The sequence below is a fragment of the Chelonia mydas genome, chromosome 9 (genome assembly GCF_015237465.2).
Source record: "Chelonia mydas isolate rCheMyd1 chromosome 9, rCheMyd1.pri.v2, whole genome shotgun sequence".
In the NCBI taxonomy this organism is placed as follows: domain Eukaryota; kingdom Metazoa; phylum Chordata; order Testudines; family Cheloniidae; genus Chelonia; species Chelonia mydas.
In genome coordinates, this window is record NC_057855.1 from 75,000,474 (window position 1) to 75,028,408 (window position 27,935).

The 27,935-nt window shown below is 43.5% G+C and overlaps 1 protein-coding gene across 1 annotated transcript; it reads right to left on the reverse strand.

Annotated features, from left to right (window-relative positions):
• Positions 1–5,469: 5,469 nt before the first annotated feature.
• TBX22 (T-box transcription factor 22) lies at positions 5,470–23,465 on the reverse strand. Its single transcript, XM_037909060.2, has 8 exons — positions 23,179–23,465; positions 22,289–22,442; positions 21,339–21,440; positions 19,573–19,747; positions 18,194–18,358; positions 17,282–17,346; positions 16,933–17,018; positions 5,470–11,925 (listed from the first exon to the last, which is right to left on the reverse strand). The coding sequence occupies exons 1-8, from the start codon at positions 23,342–23,344 to the stop codon at positions 11,315–11,317; spliced, it is 1,524 nt and encodes a 507-aa protein (XP_037764988.1). The 5' UTR covers positions 23,345–23,465; the 3' UTR covers positions 5,470–11,314.
• Between the last annotated feature and the right edge of the window lie 4,470 nt (positions 23,466–27,935).

The following is a 27,935-nucleotide window of genomic DNA, read 5'->3' on the forward strand; positions in this document are numbered from 1 at the left end:
CGATCAAGTGGGCTGTAGCCCACGAAAGCTTATGCTCCACTAAATTTGTTAGTCTCTAAGGTGCCACAAGTACTCCTCTTCTTTTTGCGGATACAGACTAACACGGCTGCTACTCTGAAACCAGTTTTTTCAATGTGCATCAAATCGATTTAAACCTAGGAACATCATACTTAACATGATGTTAAAGGGGAAAGGCCCTCAAAGCCCTATATGGGAGCAAGTGATGAGAGGTGAGGTATATTCAACAGAGGTACAGCAGGACTTTTTTTCTCTCTGCTTCTTTCTCACTGAAATAAATGGCCATGTGCATTTCAATGGGAATTTTCCTAAAAAGAGATGCAACCTGTGGCCCTGGGGAATAAGCAGGTTAATAAAAGACCCATGGATGGATAGATGCTGCCGTCATAGTACCCAATTCTGTGAAACAGGCCTAGTCCATTTTTTCTTTATATTTATTGGCATGTCATTTGACTCTCTTTTGGTTTTGTTGCTTGAAATATTCATGGTAAACATGATGGAAATTAATCTGATCTCCTGAATAATCTCCAGCCTTCTGCATAAAATGTTATTTCTATAGGTTCTAGTATGAGAAATTCGACTCGACTGGTGGTGAATTAATGTGGTTGCAATACTCTAATGCACTCAACGGCCAAAGCAAAAGTAAAATGAATATCTTTGAAACACGGGTTGGGGTAATAGTAAGAATAACTGAAAGTAATCTTGCCAGTCCATTACTATTTTCTTCCTTTTTGAGTCTAAGCCCTTTTTAGTCACAAACCTGACTCAAAGCAGATGGATCTGTCAAAGATCACTCTCACAGGTGAGCTGAATTGAGCTGATTAGCTGTTAAGAGCTAACAGCTGTAAAGTGAGGCATTGAGGAAATTGTTGGAGACCATGCCCTACTAAAAGATGAGATTTCGATCAAACACCAAAAAGAAAAATACATGGAACTTCTCTGAGAAGTTGTACTATTGAAATGTTAAAGAAAAAGGTTTTTAAAATCTTAGAAACTACCTGAACCCCTCCTTAAGAATGTAATATATCTTCATGGTGCATTCAGTTGGAAATTTTCTTTAAAAAAACACATCAGGTTCTGTTGTTGTTAACAAACTATCTGCTTTAGATATCCAGTATTGCTGTTTCTGGGGATTTTGCTGTTTCTAGGCAGTATTTACCTTTAAGTCCACAGAAAGGTCTTAAATTTTATTTGCCGCTGTGTGCTTTATGATTATAAACATAAAGGGTCCCGAACAAAATATGGAACACTTACTTTCCTAAATTGCAACAAAAACTTAAAATTTGGAACTTTACCTAGCACTTTAGGATGTGAAATGTACTTCATGGGAACGGAAACTGGTCTGACATATAGAAGTAGAGGGTAGCTCCTTCCTGAAAGGACATGGCAAAGGATGGATACAGCAGTTCTCAAACTATGGGTCAGAACCCCAAAGTGGGTTGTGACCCCATTTTAATGGGGTCACCAGAGCTGGCGTTAAACTTTCTGGGGCCCAGGGCCTAAGTCCAAGCCCAAGCTCCACCACCTTGGGCGGCAAAGCTCAGGCTTCAGCTCCAGCCCTGGGCAGCAGGGCTCAGGCTACAGGCCCCCTACTCCTGGGTTGTATAGTCATTTTTGCTGTCAGAAGGGGGTCGCAGTGCAATGAAGTTTGAGAACCTTTAGATTAATACATAGCTGTAAAAATGAGACACTACCCAGGCACAAAGAGAAATCAGCTGTATGAAACATGAACAGAAAGCTAAGGAACACTGATATAATAGCCAACATCTGTAAAAACCCTACCCGCCAGTATTATCCTCAAGAATATATAGGGTCAGATCCAACCTCGTGTATACCAGTTTTCACTGAGGTAGCTCCATTTAGTTCAATAACGTTATTCATGATTTGCACAAGTGTAAGTGAGGAAAGAATTGGGCTCAGAGTTTAACCATGAAATGGCAGCCCTAGCAGGGAGAAAATGTGATTTCCTTTGCTAATAAAACAGTTCCAAATCACAAAGAAGTTGTTTTCCTATTCACGTTTATATTACTATAAGCCATAGACAAAAAATACATAATTTTTTTAAATTGTGAAATTGCAGAATAAGTGTAGTGTGGCTGTTGCCGAAGTAGCAAAGTTGTGTGAAAGTAGCAAAGCCGAAGTAGCAAAGCTGAAGTAGGAGGGTTGTGACTCAGTAGAGCAGTGGTTTTCAAACTGTGGGTCGTGACCCAGAACTGGGTCGCGGAATGGAAGGCACTGGGTCATGGTGGCTCTGGTCAGCACTGCCAACCAGGCTGTTAAAAGTCCCATAAGTGGTGCTGCCCGGCTAAGGCAGGCTAGTCCGTACCTGTCCTGTCTCCGTGCTGTGCCCTGGAAGTAGCCAGCAGCAGGTCTGGCGCCTAGCCGTGCGGGCAACAGGGCTCCACACGCTGCCCCCACCCCAAGCACTGGCTCCACTCTCCCATTGGCCGGTTTCCAGCCAATGGGAACTGGGGGGGCGGTGCCTGCAGGTGAGAGCTGCATGGAGCCACTTGTGCGCCTCTGTCTGGGAGCCAGACCTGCTACTGGCTGCTTCCGGGGTGCAGCACGGTCCGCGGTGCCAGGACAGGCAGGAAGCCTGCCTCTGCACCCCTGCTGCCCCGCCTACTAGGAGCCGCCCAAGGTAAGCCCGTGCCCCAACCCCAATCCCCTGCCCCAGCCCTGAGCCCCCCCAAACCCAGAGCCCCCTTCTGCACCCCAACCCCCTCATCCCCAGCCCTACCCCAGAGCCTGCACCCCCAGCCCAGAGCCCTGACCCCCTCCCACACCCCAACCCCCTGCTCCAGCCCTGAGCCCCACCCTGCAGCCCTCACCCCTGCACCCCAACCCTCTGCCCCAGCCCTGAGCCCCTCCCACACCCCAAGCCCCTCATCCCCAGCTCCGTTGGGTCGTGGGCATCAACAATTTTCTTCAACTGGGTCACCAGAAAAAAAGTTTGAAAACCGCAGCAGTAGAGCATATCTGCTGACTAAGGACATCTTTTCGTGACTGGACCTGGTTTTGGCCTGTTAGTACCTTTTGCAGACGTCATAGAAGACCTTGGCTCCAAAATGGATTACAGTTATTTAGGTGATTGTGCTCTAAAGAGTTCTTAGGAATGACCTGAATGTCATTAGGAGAGAGAGAGAGTAGAAAGAGCATTATTAAAATGATCAGACTACTTTAACGTGGGACCCATGCTCAGGTCTCACAGCTGCCTTTCATTTTCAACTCCAGCAATGCTTTTTTTTCATAGTTAAGTTCAGGGATGAAATCTGCAAGTTACTGTCACAGGCATGAGGTGACTGGCAGGCATACTGTGAGCTGAGGTTCTAGATTTCCTTCACTGCTGTGGCAAGGCATGACAGTCATGACCTGCAATAGCCCTGTAATTCAGGTCTTTGGTCTTTGGCCTGACGTCATTCAGTGTTTTTATGAAGTGGACAAATGGGGAATAAAATGATACACTCAAATTCATTTTCATTTATGAACTAAAGCAGGATTTGAACTCCTTTCTTCAAAATGGAATGATTAGCCCACTGCGGCCCTGAGATGTATGTCAAATATCACAGGTTCTTCTGAAAATAGGTTTGCCTCGAATCGTATATTGAAGTGATTTCTTCACAAAAGGTACCTACAAGATCCTAAATCTTAATCCACTTTGAAATCAATTTAAAATCCACTTTGCTTGCAGTTTAAGGATCTAATTCATGTTCATTCACAAATTTTATTTGCTGTGGAATACCTAGCTGGCCCTTTAGCTATCAGATCTGCAAATCAGAATAGATGTGAGGCTCAGGTTAAGAGGTGAAGTCTGATTTCCTTCTGAGCAGCTCTAACTTGTGCTATTCCTGTCAAAAACATGCACACTGGGCCCAATCCTTGCACATAGCCTGACTAAATAGACGGTGTGGAATGAAATTACACAAGGGGTTGAAATGGCCTGATTTCTTCTCCCCAACCCATGAGCAGGGTGTTGAGTACCCAAGCCCTGTGTGTTACGTACATTAATGTTCATATCTTATATACTTTATATTTTATGTAATTTTTAATGTATACAAAACAATGGCAGCATCGGCCCAAAGATCTAGGCATTTCTGGCAAATATTTACAGCACAGCAAATATTTACATATTTAAATATTTACAGCAAATATTTAAAAGTAGAAATAAAACCAGCAGCCTCCACTCATCCCCAACCAGAGCTTGCCAACCAGATAATAAATATCTAAGCTAACGAAACACCACCCTACTCATATGTACCAGTCTTCATTAAATTGCTTCCACCCTGAAATCCCAGGGGAAAATGGGCTTTGCGGCATGCCCTTTACAGGCTGTTTCACATCAATAGGGGAGCAAATTCCAGAGTTGGGGTTCCTCCCAGAGTAAGCTTTTGCAGAAGCCTCATCTCTTGGAAACCAAAGGAGAGCCTCTGCTCATCACAGTTATGTCAGTATCACCAGAATAAAAAGTGGTCCACCACGTAGGGAGATGCCCAGCTATACAAAGATAAACAGAGCTAATCAGAGGGCTAGGTTTCTTAAACAAATTCTTTTTCAAAAGAGACAAAACCTAAAATTGAAATAAAAATCCACTCCACCCCCAGCCTATCTGCATGCTACCTATAATCTCCTACACTATTAAGATGTCCCCTGCCTTTGCTCAGCCAGTAAAGCCAACTATTACTGACCTCCTATTAAATATGCAAACAAGCATCGTCATACTTTTTCCCATGCTGCCTCTCAGACATGGGTTCCCCTTGAAAATCTCCAAAGTTACATCATTGTTCTTCAAATCCCTTCTTAAAGCTCTCCTTTGCAGTTATGTCTACAGAAAACAGGGCAATGGTTAAGCAGTTGGTAGCCTGAGACCACTGTCAATCATGTAGCTCAGTATTGTCTCATTGTTTCCTGATGCTCCCCATCTGTCTGTATCCACCTGTTGTCTCTTGTCTTATATTTTGAGCTTTTTGGGGTAGGAACCATCGTTTTTTGTTCTATATTAGTACAGCGCCTAACACAACAAGGTCCTGGTCCATGACTAGAACTCCTTCATGATACTGAAATCCAAATAATTACTAATAATTACAACAATATATAGTACCTCCATATTTAAGTGTCAGAAATGTCATTTCGTTTTGTGAAATAACAATATTTTGGTTTGTTTTATGGATATCTTTTTCAGAATGTTCAAATTACAGAGCCATTTCCCGTATGCACCATACAAAGGTTTTGTTTCTGTTTGGCGAAAAGCATCAGTAGCGATCATTATCCTTGTCAGTACACACTATCTTCAAACTGATATTGATGAAAATAAAATAAAAAATGAGGCCACATATTAGACTAATAAATGCCCGCAATACAACAAGAAAATTAAAATAACAATTTAATGTGGTATGATTTGGCTGGTTTTGCATCCATATTTTTTTAAATAGTCAGTGCATCTTTCAGGTGCTTTAAGAGACAAAACCAGCCTATGTATATATATATATATATGAAGTAAGAAGAAAGAACATGTAAATATTGTATATCCATCTGTTCCCAATAGAGTATGTTTACATATTAATGTGCAGTACAAATTTGTAAACATGAACATCTGAAACTTTTGGAGGAAGTGATACTAGCCCTTTTCCTTTCTATAACTTTATTGGAACAGCATGTCTGAAATGGCCCAAACCACACATGTAAATAAGTTTAATACTGGATATGTTTCAAGTGTTTTATATATTTATTTGTCTGTTTTATATTGCCATCCAATCCAGGTTTGTATATATAATTTTAATACAAATTATCATCTAATTGCATCCCAAACCTTAGAAGATAAAATATATACTAAGGCACTTATATCAAAGCAACTACCACCAATGTTCAAACGATGCATTTGGCTTATTTTAAACATAGCCAGTAAACATATTAAATTCTGGTGAAACCAATTGGTAAACTACAGTTGGATTCACAAACACTGTTGTTATTTTGTCTCATTGAAGAAGAGGTTTCTAAACACAAATGTAGCATATCCAAAGTGGAGTACAAAAACAGTGCTTCAGTATTGTGAATTCAATTCACTGAGTACTGTAAATATAATCAGATATTTCTGAATAGCTTTGAATCTAAGGTTGAATTAACAACATTTTAAATTGTGGAATAAGTTTCAGCTTTTGAGAAATGTATTTCCCTCCCTATTTTATTCACCCACACAGTATTTTTATGTTTATTTTCAATCCACTCACCGAGGCTAGAAAGTTGAAAGTTTTGCACTTGTCATATATTTCCACATAATAGTAAAGAAAAGAACTTCACTGGTACAGTATATAGAATATACCTGCATGTTATGGACATATGGTCCTTTTGAAGTTGTCTTTCATTCATCCCGTTTGCACATTTAAAAAAAAAAGATTTACTATTATGAATATTTGAAGTAATGGTGGTAATTCCTTTTCTCATGTTCTGTCACTCAGTTATCACTAGTAGCAGTTTAAAACAGTAAGACAAAAAGGAAACTTGTAAGTCATCATTGATCATTTGGACATAGCTTTTCTACTATAAACAAAACCATATATACAATGGTGTTCAAATTCTGGCAAAAAATACCATCATGGCTATTACAAATGTAGCTGTTAGTTCCACTTGGCACTCTCCCAATTTATCAAAAAAAGTTGGACCGTTTGCATCCGGATAGTGTCTCCTTGGCTAGCTATTCACAGCCTGATTGGAATTCTGGTTTTCTGACCTGCATGGACTCCACAGATTGTGAAATGTCCTCCAGTTGTTCACAGGGAAGCTCAAATCACATCCTTTCCAATAGCTACACTGTACACGGAGTAAGCCCAGCATGTGCCATGTTAGTGGACTTCAGTAAGCTCCTTCATTGATATGGGGCCAGAATTCTCAAGGCCTTTGTCATAAACTGGTGAATCCTTAGAAAGAATCATTATAGAGCTGGAGAGAACAGTGAAATGTGAATAAAATGGCCTTGGTGCCATTCAGTGAAATGGGAAAGATACATTATATGTTCTAAAATCAAAGGACCTGATTCTCCTCTCATTTATACCAGTGTAAATCAAGAGTAATCCCATTCAAGCCTATGCTGTATAACTGGCGTAAGAGTGAAGAAAATCAGACCTGGCATAGTGAGCCAGAGTTTTGCCACCGAAGCAGAAATGTCTAGCAACAGATCGAAAACCTTGGGTCATTTATTCCAGTCTGGTCAGCTGTTAGGGTTTTGAAAGGCTTCTCTGCCTATATAATGCCTGCTATATAAGGGTCAAAATGTGGCATCCCGCTCCCCCCACTCCTGTGCCTTGTCTATGTTTTATCAATCACTTGTCCAGCAGCAGAGTCAAAATCTGCAAACGTCCACAAAACGTTTTGGTGGAACAGTGACAGCAGCAGAATTACATTTAGAAACTGCTCAACAGGGGTGGTTAAAAAGTACTTCATATGGTTCTTGAATCATTACTTCAATATCACACCAGTCAGAAGCCTTTTCTCCTTCACCTTTCTAATATGTGTAAAGTGCATAATATTCTCCAGACACTTTCACTCGAAGTGTTGATTCCTTTTTGGATAAGACTGTTGCTACCAATATCTGGTTCTATAAGTACCTCATACCTGTGGCCCAGTGAGTTAGAACCAGTGAAGCCCACTCATAGGCCTCCCATTGAAGTCAATGGGGGTTTTCCATTGTCTTCAGCGGGAGCCAGACCGGGAGCCTCGCTCCTTCCATGTTCTACAGTGCTACCACCAGAGCAAGTAAATGGTAGAGAATTCTCCATGCCCCTTTGGGAGGTCTCATGAGTCAGTGAACTGGCCTGAGTCTGTTCCCATTTAAATTACTGGTAAAAGTCTATTTGAGTTCAATGGGAGCAGAACTGGTGTTTGAAATGATAAAATTCAGAGCTAAAGGAAGGGGAGAGAAAAAACAGTTAAATAAATTCACATCATCTGGAGCCTAAAATCTTGCCTACAGAGTTTATTCTTATTCTTATTATATCCTTTTATACATCTAACAAATCTACTTTTTCTTTCAGCTCGGACCTGAAGAGTAAAGCTAGTGGAGTTCCACACTTGTAGCCAAGAACAAAATCTGGCTCACTGTATTGAATATTCACTCTGTGAGCCAAATTCCTCAAGCTATACCACTGAAGTCACTCTAGGAGGGAGTAAGGTGAATAAGTTTTAGCTCATACTAGATGTTGCCAGTTCACAATGAAATGTACATTTGAATTTAGTTGAAGTATCTTATAGTCACTGAGAGTTTGCCAACAATTGCACCACCACATAGAGCTGCATGAGCACAACAGAAATGTTCTACAAATATTCATTTTAAACAATTGATTAGCGATGTTTGCATTCTCTTTTTTGCTCTCTGCAAATAATTGCATGATTGGGTTTTCCTGGAATGCTCAAGAACACAAAAGTTATGGTTGCCTGCTTATGAAAAACTTCATTTTAAATTTGTTTTCCATTTGTATTCACAACAGGAACTTGAATTATCCATATCCAATCAGGAACCATAAACAATATAACATGACTTATAAGAACGATTGTAACTAAACAATACAACTCAAATGTTAGATTGCTAATTTTAAAAGTTTTAAAAAAAAGTGGAGAAGAGTTAATCAAATAACAAATACATTTGAGAAAATCATATTCTGTTTACATCATACATTCTGTGAATGGAAAAAGAGGGTGATTTTGTCAAATAAATTGTTCGCTCAGCTCTAGGAAATAAAAATATAATTTATTTGATCCAGATTTAAATGATACTTTTTCATTAAGTCATCTATGCCAAAAATTTATAGCTTAGGTTTCAATCTATTCTTTTAAGTGGAAAAATACCAGTTTTGGTCCACAACTTCAAATCTATCATAATTGTAATATTTTATTTAATCACTACTGTTATTGTGGAATTTGGGATTTACCATTTGCATCCAGCCAGAAAAAAATGACTTATCTAGAAGATCCTCCTCCTGCTCCCCCAGTAATATATTCAAGTTTTAGGACCATGTCTTGCTCCTGTGATTCTCGTGAGCACTCCTGGTGAACCAAGATTCTGATCTCTGTGATACCAATGTGCAAAATCTGGTCCATTTTCTTCAGTGGAACTACTCACATGAGTAAAGCAGCCAGGAATTGTCCCATTGTGAGTGAAGGTGGTTGTAAGACATTTGGTTATAAACAGTGCTTTGTTGCAATGTTTCACTTTTAATTAAAAAAAACCCCTAGACATTGCTAAAAAAATAACATTAGAACACAGATATTCTCCTTTTTGCAATATTACTAACTGTTTTGATATCAATTTAACAGAGTTATGTATACCCTAAGTACTCATCTCTTATTGATATATATGAGAGTTTTGTGAATAGGTCACAGGCAGCTCTACCAGCAGGAAAAGTTAAGGCTACCAATCTCTGGAATGCAATTTCATTTTAACAAAGTCCTGTGACAGTAAATCTTTAAACTGTGTTATTTAAACAGCTCCTGTTTTGGTCTAGTTTCACGACAATTTATGAATGAGAGTAAAAATAGAATTTTGCCAATAACTTTTCATTCTTAAATCCACGTGTATTTGCAATGTAGTACCATTTTTATGTTTCAGAGTAGCAGCCGTGTTAGTCTGTATCCACAAAAAGAACAGGAGTTCTTGTGGCACCTTAGAGACTAACAAATTTATTTGAGTATAAGCTTTCGTGAGCTACAGCTCATCTGATGAAGTGAGCTGTAGCTCATGAAAGCTTATGCTCAAATTAATTTGTTAGTCTCTAAGTGCCACAAGTACTCCTTTTCATTTTTATGTTTGTAAATTCAGGATTCTCTCTCTCTCTCTCATTTTAATTCCACAACGTGGCTAATTCCTGTCAAATATTCTCTGCAAATGTCTATTATATATCAAGTTAGACGTACAAATCAACTGACTTCAGGAAGGGCCTGGACATACATCAAGTAAAGAAAAATAAACAGCATGCCTCCAATTGTGGATAACTGTTAGCGTTATATTGTGCCCTTGCAGGGTGGAGAATATTTACATGGGTAACAAGACTATCCAGAGTTAGAACAGTTAATGCTAACAAAAAAATTGGGAGGGAATTAAAACCTCATGCTTCAGAGTTTGTCAGTCGCTAGCTCTTAGGTATCAGTATGAGATCTCTATGGCGGTCAGATTACCCCATATCTGCCTGCTGTAGGGTTTTTATACCTTTCTCTGCAGCACCTGATGCTGGCCCCTGTTAGAGAGAAGATAATGGACTAGATGGGCCCTGGATCTGATCCAGTCTGGCAGTTCCTATTTTCCTTCATGCCCCAAGGGGTTGGAGGAGATGCAGATGAGCACTGCCCCAGCAAGTGCTTCAGGAAGAGTTTTGTCTCACTTAGGCTCAATGTTTCCTGGAGCTCTGAGATCTGCTTCCTGAGCTCCCCTTATGGGGACCAGCTGGCCAAAGTGAAGGCAGACATGGCCCTGCCCTGTCCTCCCTGCCCACTTTGGGACAGGCTAGTGCCACTTTCAGCATTATCTAGCGGAGTCCTTAGGAAAGCATAATGAGCAGACTGTGCTGTGTAGGGGCACAGGGTCAGGAAGGCTCTTTGTACCCTCCTCTCATCAGACACCCTTTCCCCACCACTCGAGGCCAGGAATAATCAAGCCCTTGGACGTTTGGTCAGTCTTTGCTTCCTTCAACATCTAATGTTTAGATTTGGGACCACATCCTGCTAAGCTGGTTCATTCAGGTCATGAGTCAGCAAGATGCTTGCTTCGCTCTAAGTATGCCCCATAAAATCAATAGGTCTTAAGCATGGGCTTAAGCACATAGCTGAATAGGGATGGTTTGCTAAATCAGGGCCTCAGATAGTCCCATTAACATCAGTAGGACAACTCAAGTAAGGTGAGCAGAAGCTAGCCCTTCACCTTCAAGGTAACTGAAGAGGAAGCTAGATAAAGAGTTTCATGAAAATAACGTTTAAAGTACTGCACATTTATTATACTTAGTTGCTCCTTAACACTGAGGTTCATTCCTGCTGCAGAGTGCAAATATTAAAAAGGTGAATGTAAAGTTTGCACCTATCCTATGAACATTACATAAATAACTCTTACCAAAAGGCATCTCTCTGTTGTTGGCTATTTTGTTGTCCCCCATGCTCAGAACATTTTTTACAACCCAGTTGCACATGAAATGTTAAATATCTAGGCAGGTCACTCCTGGATTATGAAGCACTTTATATACAATAATCAGCAAACCTTTGGGAATGATTGAAGAAAAGACTTGCTTACATGTCACTGCGTTAGAAACATTCTATAGTTCCATTAGAGGCAATGGTTAATTGCTGAGTGCCAGTTAGAATGATTACATCTGCCATCTCTAAAAGAAGTCGGAATGCTGTCATTCACTTTGAAATGGCTTGTTGCGTTCATCAGTCTAGATGGCATAGAAAAGTTATAACCATACAAGCCATATGGAGAATGTAAAGAACAATTAAGTGCTTCCCGAGCAATGGGACTTGATGGGAAAATGTTTCCAGATGCATGTAGTCCATACAACATTTGATTAGCAGAATTGGGTACTTGTAGACACTGCCCAGTTAAGTCTTCAGATTTACCATTTTTCAGATTTGTTATGCCAAGGGAAGATAGCACAGGCACATCCACCATGAAGTGGGGTAAAACATGTGGATTGGTGCCTCCTAGTTTTTCGTGGCTTGGAAATACAAGTGACTGTTGTCTCAAAAGGCTTGTCGGACAAATCTTGTAGTAAAGGGGCAAATTGAGATTATGTAGATATGTTTCAGGGCATGACCCTCCAATGTTGCTTGCTGACAAGTGAAACGTAGGAGGTGAGCAAGATGGAGAAAGCAAGGAGTTCAGAGGAGATGGCGTCCCACCACTTGAGGTCGTAGGTGAAGAACCAGAACTCCCATCTAAAAATAAAAGCAAAAGTCGTCAAAATGATGCTATTGGATGTTAACGAATAAGAATTATGGGTGGAATCCTGACCACACTGAAGTCAGTGTAGCCTGCTATCATTTTCATCTAAATATCTACTGACTCCAAAGGGAATTCTGCAAACAAGACTATGGCAAGATCCATCCATAAATTATGCATCATATCTTTGTTATCTAGGCCCCAGGGCAGCAAGGTAGTCATGCATGTGTGTGTTTACTCACATAAACTTTTTTGAGGCAGGAACGGGGAAATATTTTATTTATTGATATTTGGGTCATTTACAATAAGACATTAAATTACATTGTCTTGACATGTATAGGTACATGTCTTAGTACAGAATTAACAATATTAAGCAACATTCTGTATATTGATCATATCTTGTTATATCATTAACATTTCTCTTTTTTTGTCCCAATAATTTGATTGTAACTTCTTAGGTGCTGAAACTCACACACATGCTTAAATACCTTGTTGAATCAGGCCTCTATGTATAATCAATTCCCTTCTTCTGTTTATAAACAAACAGTGTCATATTTAAGGTGCTCTATTTTCCTCCTGATTTCCAGGGGTTTTCCTTGCATATAACAATAGAAATACTTCTTATTCAGCATTAATGGAAATTTTGCCTTGGACCCCGATCACAGGAATTGACTCATTTTATTTAGTTTCCACTGCAGTTTATAAGACACCTTTAATCACTGTTTCTCAAACAACTTTAAACATTCTTTTCAATTTAACAACCTATTTTCTGAAGTGGATTAATGATTGCTTTCATAAATTTATTAGAAAAACAACATCCACTTATTTTATATTTATTAGGTTACTGGTGTGTAACGCCATTGTTCAGCACAAGTTTTCAGCTCCTCCTACGTAAGTTCAAGGGTAAAAGCTAAGGAGAGATGGTTGCTTTGACAGTGAAACATTGCAGAGCAGTGTATATTCCAGTTACTAAGCGGACACTGTTTTAAGATGGCATCATTTAAAAGCCCCATTCTTCTCCTGCAGATGTATTAGCACAGCTCCATTGCACCTTATATCACAAAATTTGGGTCTACTTTTTTCTCATTTATTTATATGTATTAATGCTGGCATGGAAAAAAACAAAATATCCCCAGCTGCTTTTTGTCACATTTGTAAAATGGTTCTGACATGTTTAGGATCTTTCTTCATTTACACTATAATTCAAAGTCATGTACGCAAGACACGATCTGGTCAGGTTTTATGTGTAATGGTCTATCAGGAATCTTTTGATATTCTATACTTTTTGCTGTCAGTATATGAGATTGATACAATGTGAAGGTTTAAGAAGTGATGCAATGTAGAAACTATTCTTCTTCTCAGATTAACTGCAGACCATATCATGTATGTATTTGCAGGAATGATGGCATATTTTTGCACATTAAGGGCTTCATCTTTTTCACACTGATGTCAATTGCTGTTTTAATATTGATTTCAATGGGAGAGGGAGCAGGCAACAGAAAGGACCTATTCTCCTCCTCCTCCCTAATTCTCATTAATATTATAGTGTTTTAGAGGCAACCTAAGCAATGTAAGATCACATTTGTGATGGCAAGATCATTATCTCAACTTGCAAAAGTAGTCCCTATGTGGCTAAATAGTGGACAGTGTGTAGAATATTATCATAAACTTAAAATGCTCCTTAAAATGTACATAAAGTGATTTCCAATAGATCTTTGGATTTTGTGGGGTGAGAAATGAATAAAATAATACTGCAAATCTGGTTAAGCATTTTTATTAGGTACTGTAAATAGATTGTTGCTGAGAATTTTTCAGCATCTACAGTATTCATTTCGTCTACGCTCTCTGTGTGTCACTGATCAGCTGTGCACCATTCCTTGGCAGGTCTGTTAACTTTTGGAATGTGAAAGTTCTTGCCCATCCGTAAGCTGCTCTACAGTTCAGATGGATCTATGTAGGCATGTTTAGTCTAGATGGCCTAGTCATGTTCTGAAATTATTAAATTAAATTATTAACAAAAAAAAAATCCAAGTCCTGTTTCGGAGTAGCTAATGGACACATTGTCGGTGTTTCAGAAATGCAAGTAGAGCATAGCAAATCACTGCAACAAGTCACTGAAAAACTTTTCATGGGTCACTTAGCTTTCTTTGCCGTACAAATATTTAGACCTGATCTTATTCCCATTGAATACAATGGGTATTTAGACCAAGTTGTGCGTACATGTATCACAATGTATGTGTGTGTGCCCATATCATATAAGTGAAGGGATATCCGTATTCTCAGTGTTCAAAAGTCAGTTGGACCCCAAAAGATCATGAAATTGTCTTAAAAAAAATCATGAGATATCTAAAATAAATCATTTGCCTTCTAGGTTTTAAGCCCTTAGGATGTGTGTTTTCAATCTTTTCTCTATCACTATGATGTCTAGAAACTTATTTTGATTTAAATGAAAGCTGAGATTCTGATATGTTCATATGAGTCCAGGAAATTGGCCATTAAGAAAAATACTAAATATCATGGGACCAGCAATAAAACCCATGAAAGTTGGCACTTCTATGAAATGCACATCATAAATGGCATTCATCATGCACCTTTTACCATCTTGCGTGCATTCTGCCCACTAGTCTATCTCCTCTAGGACTATTTCTAGCATTACAAACTTCTGAACAGCATTAGCGATCTTTTGCTTAAGGCCGCTTATGTGTAATGCAGCCCTCCAAAACTCATGCTGATAAACCTTTTATAACATCCCACACCATCATTAATTCTATACAGTATTTATGTGTGTAGCCTCTATGTCTATTTATCTTGACTTCTTGATCTTATAAAATAGGAACTATTCACGTTTTGAGATAACATGGGATGTACATGCCACAATACAGAAATCTTCAAATTTTTCCTAAGGTTAATGGCTGTGTTAAATTGGTAAGCATAGCTTTTTTTTTTTTAAGTGCTTTCCAATGGTAGAGTCACAATTTTTCATCTGGCTCTACAAGCAGTCATTCTTCAAGCAAAACTTCCAGTGGACATTTTTCCTGTGTAAATTCTGCAGGATTGGGCGCCAAACAAATAACTTCTCATAGACTCATAGGTATTAAGGTCAGAAGGGACCATTATGATCATCTAGTCTGACCTCCAGCACAACGCAGGCCACAGAATCTCACCCACCCACTCCTGAAAAACCCCTAACCTATGTCTGAGCTACTGAAGTCCTCAAATCATGGTTTAAAGACTTCAAGGTGCAGAGGATCCTCCAGCAAGTGACCCGTGTCCCATGCTACAGAGGAATGCGAAAAACCCCCAGGGCCTCTTCCAATCTGCCCTGGAGGAAAATTCCTTCCCGACCCCAAATATGGCGATCAGCTGAACCCTGAGCATGTGGGCAAGATTCACCAGCCAGATACCCAGGAAAGAATTCTCTGTAGTAACTCAGATCCCACCCCATCTAACATCCCATCACAGGCCATTGGGCTTATTTATCATGAACAGTTAAAGATCAATTAATTGCCAAAATCATGTTATTCCATCATACCATCTCCTCCATAAACTTATCGAGTTTAATCTTGAAGCAAGATAGGTCTTTTGCCCCCACTGCTTCCCTTGGAAGGCTGTTCCAGAACTTCAGTCCTCTGATGGTTAGAAACCTTCGTCTCAGTGGAGATAATTATTATTTGAAAAATCTTGCAACACTTATTTGCAATTTTGCAGCAGTTAAATGTCTTATTATTGATAATTTCTAGATATTGTATCATCTTCTTTACTATTTAAACATTGGATTTTGTTTATCCAAAAAAGAAGAGTAGCAAACCATAGAAAATATCATTAAATATTATTATGATCCTATTTCAAGATAATTTTCTAGAATGGAATGAACAATCACAAGAAATGTATGGATTTTGTGACAAGATAGGAAAATAACAAACCTATTCTAAATATCCCTCTAAAACAGCTGAATAATATTTTTTCATATAAGTTATAGGTGTGAATCCTGTTTCAGTATTCTCAGCTACAGTTGAATGGTTAGTGTACATTAAAGCATTACTACAATGTTCCTGGGGCAAGTTTCATACTCCTTAAATTGATTTCTACAGGAGTCTTCCTTGCACAAGGTATGTAGAGTTAGGTCTACAGAATGTTGTTTGGTATCTACCCACTTCCTCTGTGTAATATTTATTTTATTGTGTGTACTCTTATTTTTAGATATAATACATGAACTTATCAAAATCTTTAAGTTTATACACAATGCTAAAATACATTAATTATAGTGCTAAATAATTAACTAATTGACACACTATCATGGAAAGAATACAGACTTCACACCCAAGGGCTCAGCCTGTATTAGACCAGCAGAGGGAATGAATTTTATAGCAAAGCGTCCTTCACTGAAAATGCCCCACCACCAGATGTTCAAATATGATCGCATTAACTCAGGCATCTCAAGATTGCCTTTAGTCACAGATAAAACATAATGTGATAGAAGGTCTTTAAGGCTTCAAACGGACAATAAGCTCCAGGAGGGTAGGATTTTGCACCTGTATGGAGCCCCACTGAAATGGTGCAAGGATCCTCCTGGGCACAGCTCTTTGCAGGATCAGGGCCTGAAGTAGCTGTCCCTAAATGAGTTGTTGTTATTAGTGACTTAATATAGTTACTTTCTTGTCCTTTTTCTTCTTTTCAGATATTTGTTTATTCTTCAATGTCATTTGATTTGAAAATTAATAAAGAGTTAATGTAAAAATATTGTCTTGCTCACAGAAACAATCAGCTAGATAGTTGTTATTAAGCATAAACAGCAAGAAAGGACTGAGTCAGTAAATTTGAATTCTAATCCTTTCATCACAGTGCCATTCCCCAGGATGGCATCCTCCTAATGTAATTTCACACATCCACATCTCCATGTCATTTCCATGTCATTTCACACATGCACAACAGTTAGGTTATTTCTGTTTTACACTTAATCTTTTGTTTACACCTTAGAAACCACTTGAAGATTCAAAACTCACCTTGGGTTTCTGCACCAAAGGTCTTAAAATCCAGAGTAAGTGGTGGCCTCCATGGATATGTTTCCAAAAGTCCATCCAGCACTCCCCTATAAAGTAGAATGTGGAATTCAGTGACTTGATGGATATGGCTCCTGCAGAGAATTACATTTGTGGACTTCCTGCCTTTCTAGATATCTTTCATAAAGAAAGAATGCATAAATATTCTAAAGCCTTCTCTCTTTTCTTTCTTTCCAGTTAGTTAACAGAGTCATTTCAAATCGTAAATTAAAAGTAGTATGAAATAGAGCGTAGATCTTTTTACACACATGAGAATGTACAGAAGTTGTAGCTGACAATTTATAACAATTACCTGTTTCTCCCAGGGTCTCTAAATCCTTTAGCAAAGGGATTCCTGTCTATTTTCAGCTTGGTAATCTACAGATTAAAAAATTAAAATAATCAAATAATTGTAGTGAGTAAATAAGGCCAGGTGAAAGCAGGATTAAAATGATATAAGAGGGGTATAGTACCCTCACTTCCACTGATTGTTATATTGAATTATATTGTTTAGATTAAAATCTGCTTTCCTGAATCCTACAGATAGCCCTGTTGACTTCAATGGAATGTAAGGGCAAGATTTAGCTCAATATTGCAGTTGTTTCTATTATAAATATCCCTCCCTCCCTATGCACTTTAAAGCAGCACTTATTAATTATGATGAGGATGATGATGATGATTCCTTAATCTCAAGCAGACTGAGTTCCTTTCCCTTTGGTATTTTCTAAACAAGATTCCCTTCTATTTATTTTATCTTCAGTTTTGTGCACATGTTTTAATTCTACTTCCACAACACTGTACCGCGTTGTTTATTATAAGGCATCGCCCAGCTCCCCTGGCGCTGTGGCAGTCTGTGAGGGCAGTGCCAGGTCCTACAAGGTGCTGAAGTCAATAGGAATAGGACTCAGCACCTCGCAGCATCAGGACTTTTCTAAATACAATTAGTATTTATTATATTATTATTGTAGTCAAGGCCCGGGGGAGAGCAAGTCTCCAGAGATTTCTTAGTGACAGTAGCAGCCCCGCGTGAGCAGGCAGTAACAGGCCGTAATATATCCTAGCGTGTGTTGTGGAACATGCTCAAAATTAGTAAAAAAAACAAAGTTAAAAATCCAGGATTCCAGCTGCGGTTCTGTTTCCCGGGAACCCAGCAAAGGTGAAGCTCCGAGCCGGGCTGAGTGCAGGAAAGCTCGGGCGCTCTCCCTGTTCCCCGGGGCCGCTTTACCTGCTGGTTTTGATAAGCCGTAACAGTGGTGAATTCGGTTTCCTTAAATGAAAAGGTTTTAACCCCTTCCGCTGGCAGAGACTGGATCTGGGCCAGATCAAATCTGGAATCCTGCAGAATCACGTGCACTCTCGGTTTGTATTTGTGCATGGACTGCAGGATAATCTGTAAATTATAAGGAAAAGAGGGTGAGCAGCTCTCCCCTCTGCACAGAAAGGGACGAGAGAACCCCTGTCGCCGGCTGAAATGCTTCTCCCATCAGCAATAGCCAAGTAGTTCTCTCCTGCTCCCGTTCTCCGAGCTGAGCCAACTGCCTCGAAATCTGTCCTGACTCTAAACACCGCGTTAGTTAACTCAAATTTGCGTTCGCCTCTGGAAGATTCGGGTGTGTGTGTGGGGTGTGTGTGGGGGAGGGGGGGTGGGGGGGTTGATCCATTTTGCTTTCCTAAAGCCCCGTTTGTTTTATTTTGCAAATACCGGCAAACCTTCCCCCGCTTAAATCAACGGCTCGGCTCTCTGGTGACCCAAACTGCTCTCCCAATCTTCGTGCAATATTTAGGGGGGGAAACAACCCCCCCAATCCGGATAGGAACTGTGGGCTCGAAAATCCAGTTCGTTTAACTCAAGAAGAACGGGACAGATTGCAGCTGAGTGCGGGATATTTGCTAGGATTTAGGCGCTTTCTGGCACGAACGACTGCAGTGGACAGGCTGTAAAGTTACGGCTCTCGTGTGCAGCTGTAACCTTCCTTCCCGATCTCTGCAAGGTGCTGGGCACTTGGAATAACAGGTCTCACTCAGCCTGGTGCTTATGGACACACGCTGATTCCGCATGGGGCTTCCCTGGCTGGCATCTGACTCGCCTGAAAAACGCGTGGCGTCTTTAGGGTCTTGGCCTCGCCCCAGGGGGGGCCTGGAGCTCCCAGCGCGGTTCCTGATCAGTCCCTCTTTCCTCAGCTTCCCCTGGCAGCATGTGCCCCGGATCCAGCCACAGACTGGAAGCGGGATCCCCAAGGGACAAGGAGGCCCAGGGACAGCGAAAGAAACCCCCCCCCCCCACACACACACTGTTCAAGTGCGTTCATCCCACAGCCGGCACTGCGGCCGGATACACGCCTTCCCCCCTCTTCCCGTCCAGGGGCAAGTGACGATTCTCTCCAGCCCCGGTTTAGGGGCTCAGTCCCCAGGCGGTGCAGGCACGGGACCAAACCGGGCTGTGCATGGCAGAGGGGGGGAGAGTAGATCGGGAATGCGGCTGCATCCACCGGGGCCCTCCCCAAAAGAGCTGAAGGGGCGGGGGGAGTGTCCGCCTCCCGGGGGGCTGCCCCTGCCCGCCTCCCTCCCCCCGCAGGACGAGAACCGGGCTAAATCCACACCTACATGCCCTTTGTCGTCCATCTCATTGTTGGTGAGTTTCACCCGGTCGAAGCTGATGATTTGCCTCATCCAGGTCTCTCCGGAGCAGGGGGAATCCGGGTGGATATAGAGCCTGGGCGTTATACAGGAGTGGTCTGTGTTCCCAGCCACCATCCACTGGGAGCTGTGGTAGACATACCTAGAACGGGAGGGCACCGCGGGGTCAGCAGACAATAGCAGGACCCCGGGCCGGGAGCCAGGCCGAGGGAGGCCTGTGGCTCCCGCCCCAGGGGCGCGGCAGGGCCAGGGCGTTCGGTGGGGCTGGCCCCTGTTTCCGGACGCCAGCCGCAGAGGAAACCGATCTGCGCCGCTGAGCGAGATCCGCGGAGCCCGAGCGCTCTGCCTGCCCCCGGCCGGGGCCGTGCACCGCTCAGGGCCCAGCTCCCCAGCGGTGGCGCTTGTTTCCCAAGCCAGACTGTGCCCAGCCGGGCCATTGCAGGGATGTGTGCGGGCCCGGCACAGGGAAACCCAGCAGCTGGGTCGGCTTCCAGCCTCCCTGCCTCACCCATCCCTCCAGGGCTGGCGGCGCGGGGCAAGGGGGAGGGGGGGAAATAAGCCTGGCAAGGAGAAGCGGGACCCCCGCGGGCTCTCTGCCCTGCACAGACACTCGCCCTGTGCGCACGTGCGGCCGCTAAAACAAATGTGTTTCTGAAGGGCTGCAAATCATAAGACAAGAACAACAACCACAGCAACCAATCGGAGTTATCAGTTGCTCCCGCTGCTTTGTCTGCCTCGTCACCTGGGGGGGGGGGGGAGGGTTAGGTGAGAAACAACCCCCCCCCCAGTTTCCTTCCTGGTCTTAGGTTGCCAACCCGTTCTCAGCTCTTGTTACTGGGCGGTGGGATAGTCCCTGGGAGCCCGGAGCCCCTCCAGCCGGCCGGCACACAGCTCCGGGGGCGCTAGTTTAATTGCCCCCCAGTGCCTGCAGGTTGATTGCTCTGGGGGTGCCCTGGGCAAGGCTGCTTGTTGTGACTGTCGTTGGGTCATTTCGCTGTTGCACCCAAAGCAAGGCCGGCTCTGAACCTCGCTCTCCGGTTTACACCGATAATCTTTGCACATACACCCGCCCCCAGCGAAATTGCCCTTGTTACTCGGAAACCAGAGCCTGTCCCCTCCGGGCGGCGATCACCCCCTGCCCCGTGTCCCTTTGACACCCCCTGTCATTCGGTGACTGCTGGGCAAGCCGCACAGACCCGCGGAGCTGGCTCCCCTCCTCCCCCCAGCACCCTCGGGGGCTCCAGGCCACAAGGAACCTGCTTAGGGGCTGGGGACTGGACGCATTGCCCTGCCCTGGAGGGGCGGGGGGCGCGCCCGGGGCAGGGATGGTCAAGGGCATCCTACGGAGCTGCAAGAGGCCTAGGTCAAGCGCAGAGATGCCCGAGGCGAGCAAACACTCCCGGGTGAGTTTGCTGCGCGGAGAGGCAGCGAGGCGCGCTTTGAAACGCGTGAGTGAAACTGACGCAGGACACAAGTGTGGGGGAGCCGCCGCTCTGAGGCTGGGCGCTAGGGAGTTTCCCCGCAATGAGGTGGGGAGGGGGCTCCGCTATTTGCAAGTGTGGGGGGGGGGCGGTTGTTTTCAGATCCCACTCAGCAGCGATAGCGGGCGGACTGTGGGATCCTTTGCTTGTCGTGGGTAATCAGCTAGTTATTGTAATGAATGGGCATGGTGCAGGCTTCTTTGTTTGCGCTGTAAAACGCAGCGCGGCATTTGCGTGGATCCGGTTCTTTACCTGTATCTTTTGGAGTCCACAGGGACCACGTCAATGGCGACGTAATATTGCTTCGCTGGCTCCAGACCCTTCACTTTCACCCTGACGGAGGGAAACATTCTCCTGCAGGATGCAGAAAGGAGCCCGTTATTTTCCCTCTTTCCTTTTGAAGCTTGTAAGGCGGGAGTAAAAAGTTTCAGGACAAAGCTCCCACTTTAAAAGTCGACAACGATTTTTTTTTTAAATAATCACTTTCGGGGACTGGGAAACTGGATTGTACCGAAAATATTCGGAGTGAAATCCTCTGGGTGGTTGTCGCTCTTAGCACAAAACGCTACACAAAACGTGAGCGGGAACCGATCTGTTATGCGCGGGTGATCTCAGAGACAAGGAAGTTACATTTAGCTGTATATAAAGAGTTGCCGTAAGATCTACTATATGGGAAATATTAAAGTATATGCATGAAAAAATGATGGCTATAGTAAAACAGAATTCCACTGATCGTGGTTTCTAACATTAGGTTACATACCCGCCTTTGTAACGTTGTTCATATCGATATTGATAAGACTCGAGTTGATTAAAATATTGAAGAGAAAACATACACCAAATATATCGTCTGTAGGAGATATATTGGAACATTAAGTATGAAGATTGTATAGGCTACTATTCCAGTTAACATGCATAAATGCAAACTACACGTTTTTTGAACGCTTGCCGAATGGTTTGCTTCTGGTCCACTTGCCAAATCTTTGACAAAGGGATTTGATGCAGGGATTCAGTGAAAAGTTTCATATTTTACAACGCTCTCCAGAGCTGCTCGTAGTTTTTGAATCGTTAGCACGAGCAATCGAAAGCACAACAAACGTATTTAAGAACCTGGGTTTTTCTTGGGCCAGAAGACACCCTGTGGCTATCACCCATGATTTACATACAACCACACAGCACCCAAGGCGTGCCTGGCTCTGCCATACCTGCCGGCTTTGGTAATAATCATTTCCGTGCCGATCTCGTGAAATCTTTTCCAGAGTTCAGAGCCTTGCAGTTCCACGTGGATCTCATCCTTCGCGTCTCGGCTTTCGGCGCTCGCTGAGAAAGAAGCCGATGTGTCTGCTTTAGGTCTCTTTTCTGCCAGGATCAGAAATGAGAAGTATTTACACGGTTCCTATTCAGAGCAAGTTTACATGTACAGAAATGCCCCCGGGCCCTGAATTAGCCTGCAGAGCCCCCACCCTGGGCACTGGCTCTCCGGATACGGACTGCATCCGAGGGGGAAGTAGCTAATCTATTATACAGCATATTTCGGATTACTAAAATCTAGACTCACCATCCCCGCGAGCGCCTGGAGATTAACAGGGCCCGGGGGTGGGAAAGGAAAGCAAAGGGTATTTTCCGTGGCCGGCACAAATCCTTCTGTGTCAAAGGTGAGCCGAGGGCCGCGCTCCCTTCTCTAGTTACGGGTTGGCAAAGGAAACGGGAACCGGCTCAGGTGAGACAGGGCCTTCGGGGAGCTGATTCAAACCATCAGGAAGTTTGGCGTGCACCACCTGGGCAGGTTCTTCGGTCTCTTTCTATGAAACCGGCCGGTCTGCCGGGCTGGGGAAACAGCTGGTGGATGCGGCTCAGCTCCCGCACCTCAGACAGAGAGCTCGGGAGGTTTCTTTAATGTATGGCTGTTGTTTTGCATGTATGCGGATCTCAGGCTCCCCGTAGCCTCTCCCCGTGACCTGGCTGGGGGACGGGCTGCGGAGTTTCAGGAGCGGAACCGATACTGCGGGAGTTCGGGAAGCCTTTAGCCACGAAGGACTCTCCGCGCCAGCGCCTGTCAGACGTTATTTAAAGAGAGAAAACGGGGGATACTAACCAGGTCCCTGGCTTTTCCCGGTCCCTCTGCAGCCGGTCCCTTCCTCCTCTCCCTTCTCCACGCGATGCTGTTGTTTCTCATCTCTGAAGTCCTGCAGTTTCCTCTTTGCGGATTTCCCCACTAAGGCTTCAACGGAGAAAGCGTGAGCTCGGGAGCTTAGAGCCATCCCGGAGCAAATTGGATCCTCCCGAGCGGAACTTCAAGCCTGATCCTTTAAAAATGGGGAGGAAATCCCCCAAATCCTAAAAGAGAGCTAAAAGCCCCCTCGGGCAGGAGCGGTAAGGTTCCTCCTGACAGCCCCTTCCTTCGCACGGTCTCCGCATCGTGCATGCGGGCACCCGCGTCAGGTTAAATCCCTCGATTTATTCCTCCTGGTGGTTCTAGGAGATTGGCAAGGGGAGGAATTTTTAGGGAACAGACCTGCCCTCACTGGCAAACGGAGCAGCTCCGATTGGGGAGCCGCCGCGTGAGAGAGATACTGTTGCATCCAACTGAATCAATAGAAGGCTGCAGGCACCACTGTTTGTTTTGGAAACTGTGGGGAGCGTAAAAAACATTGAGTGACAGTTCCTAGGGCTAAAGAAAAAACAAGGGGGAAGACAGAAAAGGAGGGAGGGAGTGGGGAAAAGAGGGAGTCTGCCCCGTCTAGGGTAAATCAAAGAGGTTACTGTTCTGCATTCAATTGTAAAAGCCAAAGAAATGTGACATAATTGCACACTAGGGGCCACTTTTCCAACAAAAGTGCAAATAATGTTTAACCAGAACCAGCAAAAATCTCTCTAGGCTTTTGCTACCCCAATTAAGACACAAGGTGTGTGATTCACTTCAGCTGCCTTGCTTTCCCTCCTCGGAAACCGAAACGGTGCTATTGAAGCAAACCGACGTCTTTTGGGGTTTTAAAGCACATCGAGTCAAACTGTAGTCCCCTACCCCCAGGTGAAGGCGACTCCTTAGTATGTAACAGTAAGGGCAAGACGAAGGATTTTTTTTAACAGGATCAAGGATGTAACATTTACACGTTTTCACTTCCAAGGCAGGACAAGGACACTGCATCACTGCCACCCAGGAGCCAGCATCTGCAGCAGATTAGAAGGGGGAAAATCAAAATATTTGATTCACATTATTCATTTCAGTTACTAATTCGAATAGCTTCGCCGTGTTGCAGATGTCCATATAACAGACAAAGGCAAGGCTCCAACACAAAGCTTCAGAGATTTAAAATAATAAAAATGCAACGATTAAATGACCAATTCTCAGAACAGATCTTCCCCTCATTTACTGATGAACAGAAATATAATCTGAGCCCTGCAAACCCGGCCATTCGAGGATATCGTTCCTTTCCTTTGAAACGATTTCAGCCATAACTCCAGTGACTAGGTTTCCAAATATTACAAACCTCGTCTTCCTGCTTGGAAATGTTATCGAAAAGTGCCCTGAAACAACTTCCATGCCGTTTAAAATGTGACAGAAAAGGAAATAACTGTAAATTTATCCTTGCCAACCAATTTATACAAATATAATTCACTCATTATTGAGGACTACTGAGAATGTCGATGCATCATTCCTCCTTTCCCAGGATAAAAACGCTGTGTCGGGTACTGAGAATATTTATACAATTAGGGAAAGTAGATATCGGATACTACTGTTTATATTTCAGCCAGTATATTTTATAATAAATATAATACTTCGCAAAATCAGCAAAGTTGATTCATAAAGAACCTCAATTTAAAAAGCAAGAGCAAAATCAAACCAAACAGTAGGATTTACATTCTGCTCTAAATCCACGTGCTCTTATTTATATAAATCAAATTTCTGCAATCCAATCGCCACTTACATTCCGGGGATCTCAAAACGCTTTTACAGACATTAATTGAATTAACCTCCCAGACCTCCTGGGTGATAGGTAAGTGTAAAAAGATAAGAACAGTCTGGTCTTGATCGGCTAAGGAAGTCCTGAGGATAAATCAGGACTTTACTATTTTTTAACCTCTCCAGAGGTCAACACCACAGCGGGTTCAGTCCGTCGGATCGAATATGTATTGATTATTTTTTATGCACCCATCACACTGGTCCCTGGGGCATGGACACACATTCTTAGAAACGAGACAAAATGAGCTGCTGAACAACGAACAGACTCTCTCAGGCTTAGTCCCTCTCCAGCAAAAGCTTCGGGAGGTGCAATGAACGTTGCCCCATGCAGACTGAGCAATCCGGCCCTCGGCGGGTGATGTGCACAGAGGCGTTTGGGGGAGAGAGGGCAGAAGCCACTTTCCAAGAGGAGATCTGGGTGCAAAGCTGTAGCAGAGCCCGTTCTCGGTCACTATCGGTGGGCTGGAGCAGCGAGTGCACTCACACGTTTGCCCTCCATCTGGATATTAAATGGCGCAGGGGTGTTTTGTGGGCGAGCTCCATACCGAGGGCAAAGAGTGAACAGATGGCCTTTATACCACGTCCTGTGGCCTTGATCACTCCCAGACCAACGGGAGAGGGGAGTTCCCGACCTGAGTCTCCCAGCCCGGACGCCTTGCTTGGGCTCCCAGATGGTCAAATCCAGAGGCTTTTAGCAAGAATCTTCCAACTGATCTCAACAGCCACAAAGCCAGGTAGTTTCTCGGGTAGCGGGGGCCAAGCCCGCACATGCATCTTGGTCGGCTGCCATTGAATTCAGTGAAACAGATTATTCACCTTTGATGCCATCCTACTGTAAATCTCTGCCTCCTGACTGGCTCAACAGAGGTGCATTAAAAGCTTTGTTCTGGACCTCTGTCTTCACCTCCCCAACGTGTCACTTGCTCTTTAAACAAACAAACAAACAAACAAAATGCGTAGAAGCAGACGTGACTGATGCCACTCTCTGTAATGGGGAGATTTCCAGACATTTCTCCTGAAGACACTGGGAACGGATGTACTAATTCCTGTGGTAATTTCATGTTTGAGTAAACTCATGGACATTTGAACAGGCCATCCAGGGAGGTTGTGGCATGCCCCACACTGGAGGTTTTTAAGAACAGGTTGGACACACACCTGTCAGGGATGGTCTAGGTTTATTTGGTCCTGCTTTTGCACAGGGGGCTGGACTTGATGGCCTGTCAAGGTCCCTTCTAGCCCAACATTTCTATTTCTATGATTCATTGTCACAAATATTTTCAGGCAAGCCACTCATGGAAATCAATTGGCCTGATTCAGCCCTGCTGGCAGAGTGGCTGCAAACTGTACTCCCCTTCCCCAGCAATTGCTGGCAGGCAGGGTTTGTTCCTGCCCTCCCTTGGGCTCTACCGGAGGAGGGCTGCTCTATATTGTGACTAGGCCTCCATAGGAGCCCCACCAATGGAGATTGCCTGGAGATCACATTGAATCAGCAGCCCCCAGCAGTTTGGCCAAACCCTTCCCACTTTTTGGAGCTGTGCTGCCTGACTCCGGGGTCCCGCCAGAGCAGGAGTTGCAGGCCCCTTGCACCAGGGCAAGCGCCTCTGGTCAGCCTTTCTATGCCCTGAATCCCTGCGTGGACATAGGCCTCAGAGTGAGTCAGTCCTAATTTGGGGGTTTTGCCCTATCCCAAGCATAGAAGCCTTAGGCCTAAATGAGACAGCAGCTCACACACAGACACACAGGTACAACACAGGGTTCATGAGGCAGAGCTGTATCCTAATTATGCAGCAAAGGGGAATTGGGCAGCCATTTACGGGAGCAAAGCTTTGGCTTGTTAGAACACAGGTTCCCCATCTGGTAACTAGATCCCCAAGTAGCCACTGCCTCTGCTATGTCCCCTCAAGTACGGCAGCCCCTATTGTCACTGCTGCTTTTGCTCCTCCACCCCTTCAGCTGGTCACAGTCTCCACTCCTGCAGGGCTCGTAAGACTCACTGGCCAGGGGCAGATAGTAAATTGTTGATGCCTCTCCTTTCCCCAGCGGGTAAAGCTCAGAGTGGAAAGCCCATCACCCTCCCTGAGAGAAGACCTAGACAGGCAGGGAGTTACTTTTGCCTTTGTTGGTGTCTTCGCTCTGGAAAGATCTTCTTGCTGCCTCTCACTCTGTATTTTTAAGGACAGCATTCTTGGAACAGTCATAGGAAATCCGTCCCCTTCCCCTGCTGGGGAAAGCACAAAGCAAAGAAAGAGACAGGGAAGGAGACAGCAAGAAGGCAAAAAGGCTGTAAAGAAACTAAAGCAGAGGTACGCAGCATGTGTGTGCATTCATGTGCCACAAACAAGGATTTATGCTGCAGTCTGAATAAAAGGTAGCATCCACAGCCATTTCCAGGGTTGTATAATTATATTATGCACAAAGGCTGAACATACCCATTTTACAGCTGGGCAAACTGAGGCATAGAAAAGCTTAAACAATTTGCCCAAAGAAGTGTAATTCAGTTGTAAAGGGTGTTCTTACATAACCACCTCCCCATTCTACCTTCTGGTGTCAGCCTTAAATATACACAATAGAAGTGGCTTCGTGGATTAAAAGGGTGTAAGAGTCTAATTTTATTTTCATATGCCTTTTAATCGTGTCTCCTGTGTTTGGGACATTAGAGTCTGGTGTAACTGTCAACTTCTAGAGTGAGTTTGGGATAAATGTATCATATTCTGACACTGCATCAACAGAAAAGAAATTTCAGGACTGTCTGAATCCTTTGCAGGATGTGGAACAGTCTCATCCAAACTGGGAACATTTCTTGTTCAAGGGAATGGGCAGCAGCTTCTGACTCCAGCCCTTATGAAGCCAGACACCCAAAATGGAATTCTAAATTACAGGTCAAGATG

Coding starts and splice junctions, on each gene's coding strand:
- TBX22 (XM_037909060.2), bottom strand. CDS start 23,344: ATGGCTCTAAGCTCCCGAGCTCACGCTTTCTCCGTTGAAGCCTTAGTG. Junction 22,443..23,178: donor CGGGAAAAGCCAGGGACCTG/GTTAGTATCCCC, acceptor TGATCCTGGCAG/AAAAGAGACCTAAAGCAGAC. Junction 11,926..16,932: donor CTTTGGTGCAGAAACCCAAG/GTGAGTTTTGAA, acceptor TTTTATTTTTAG/ATGGGAGTTCTGGTTCTTCA.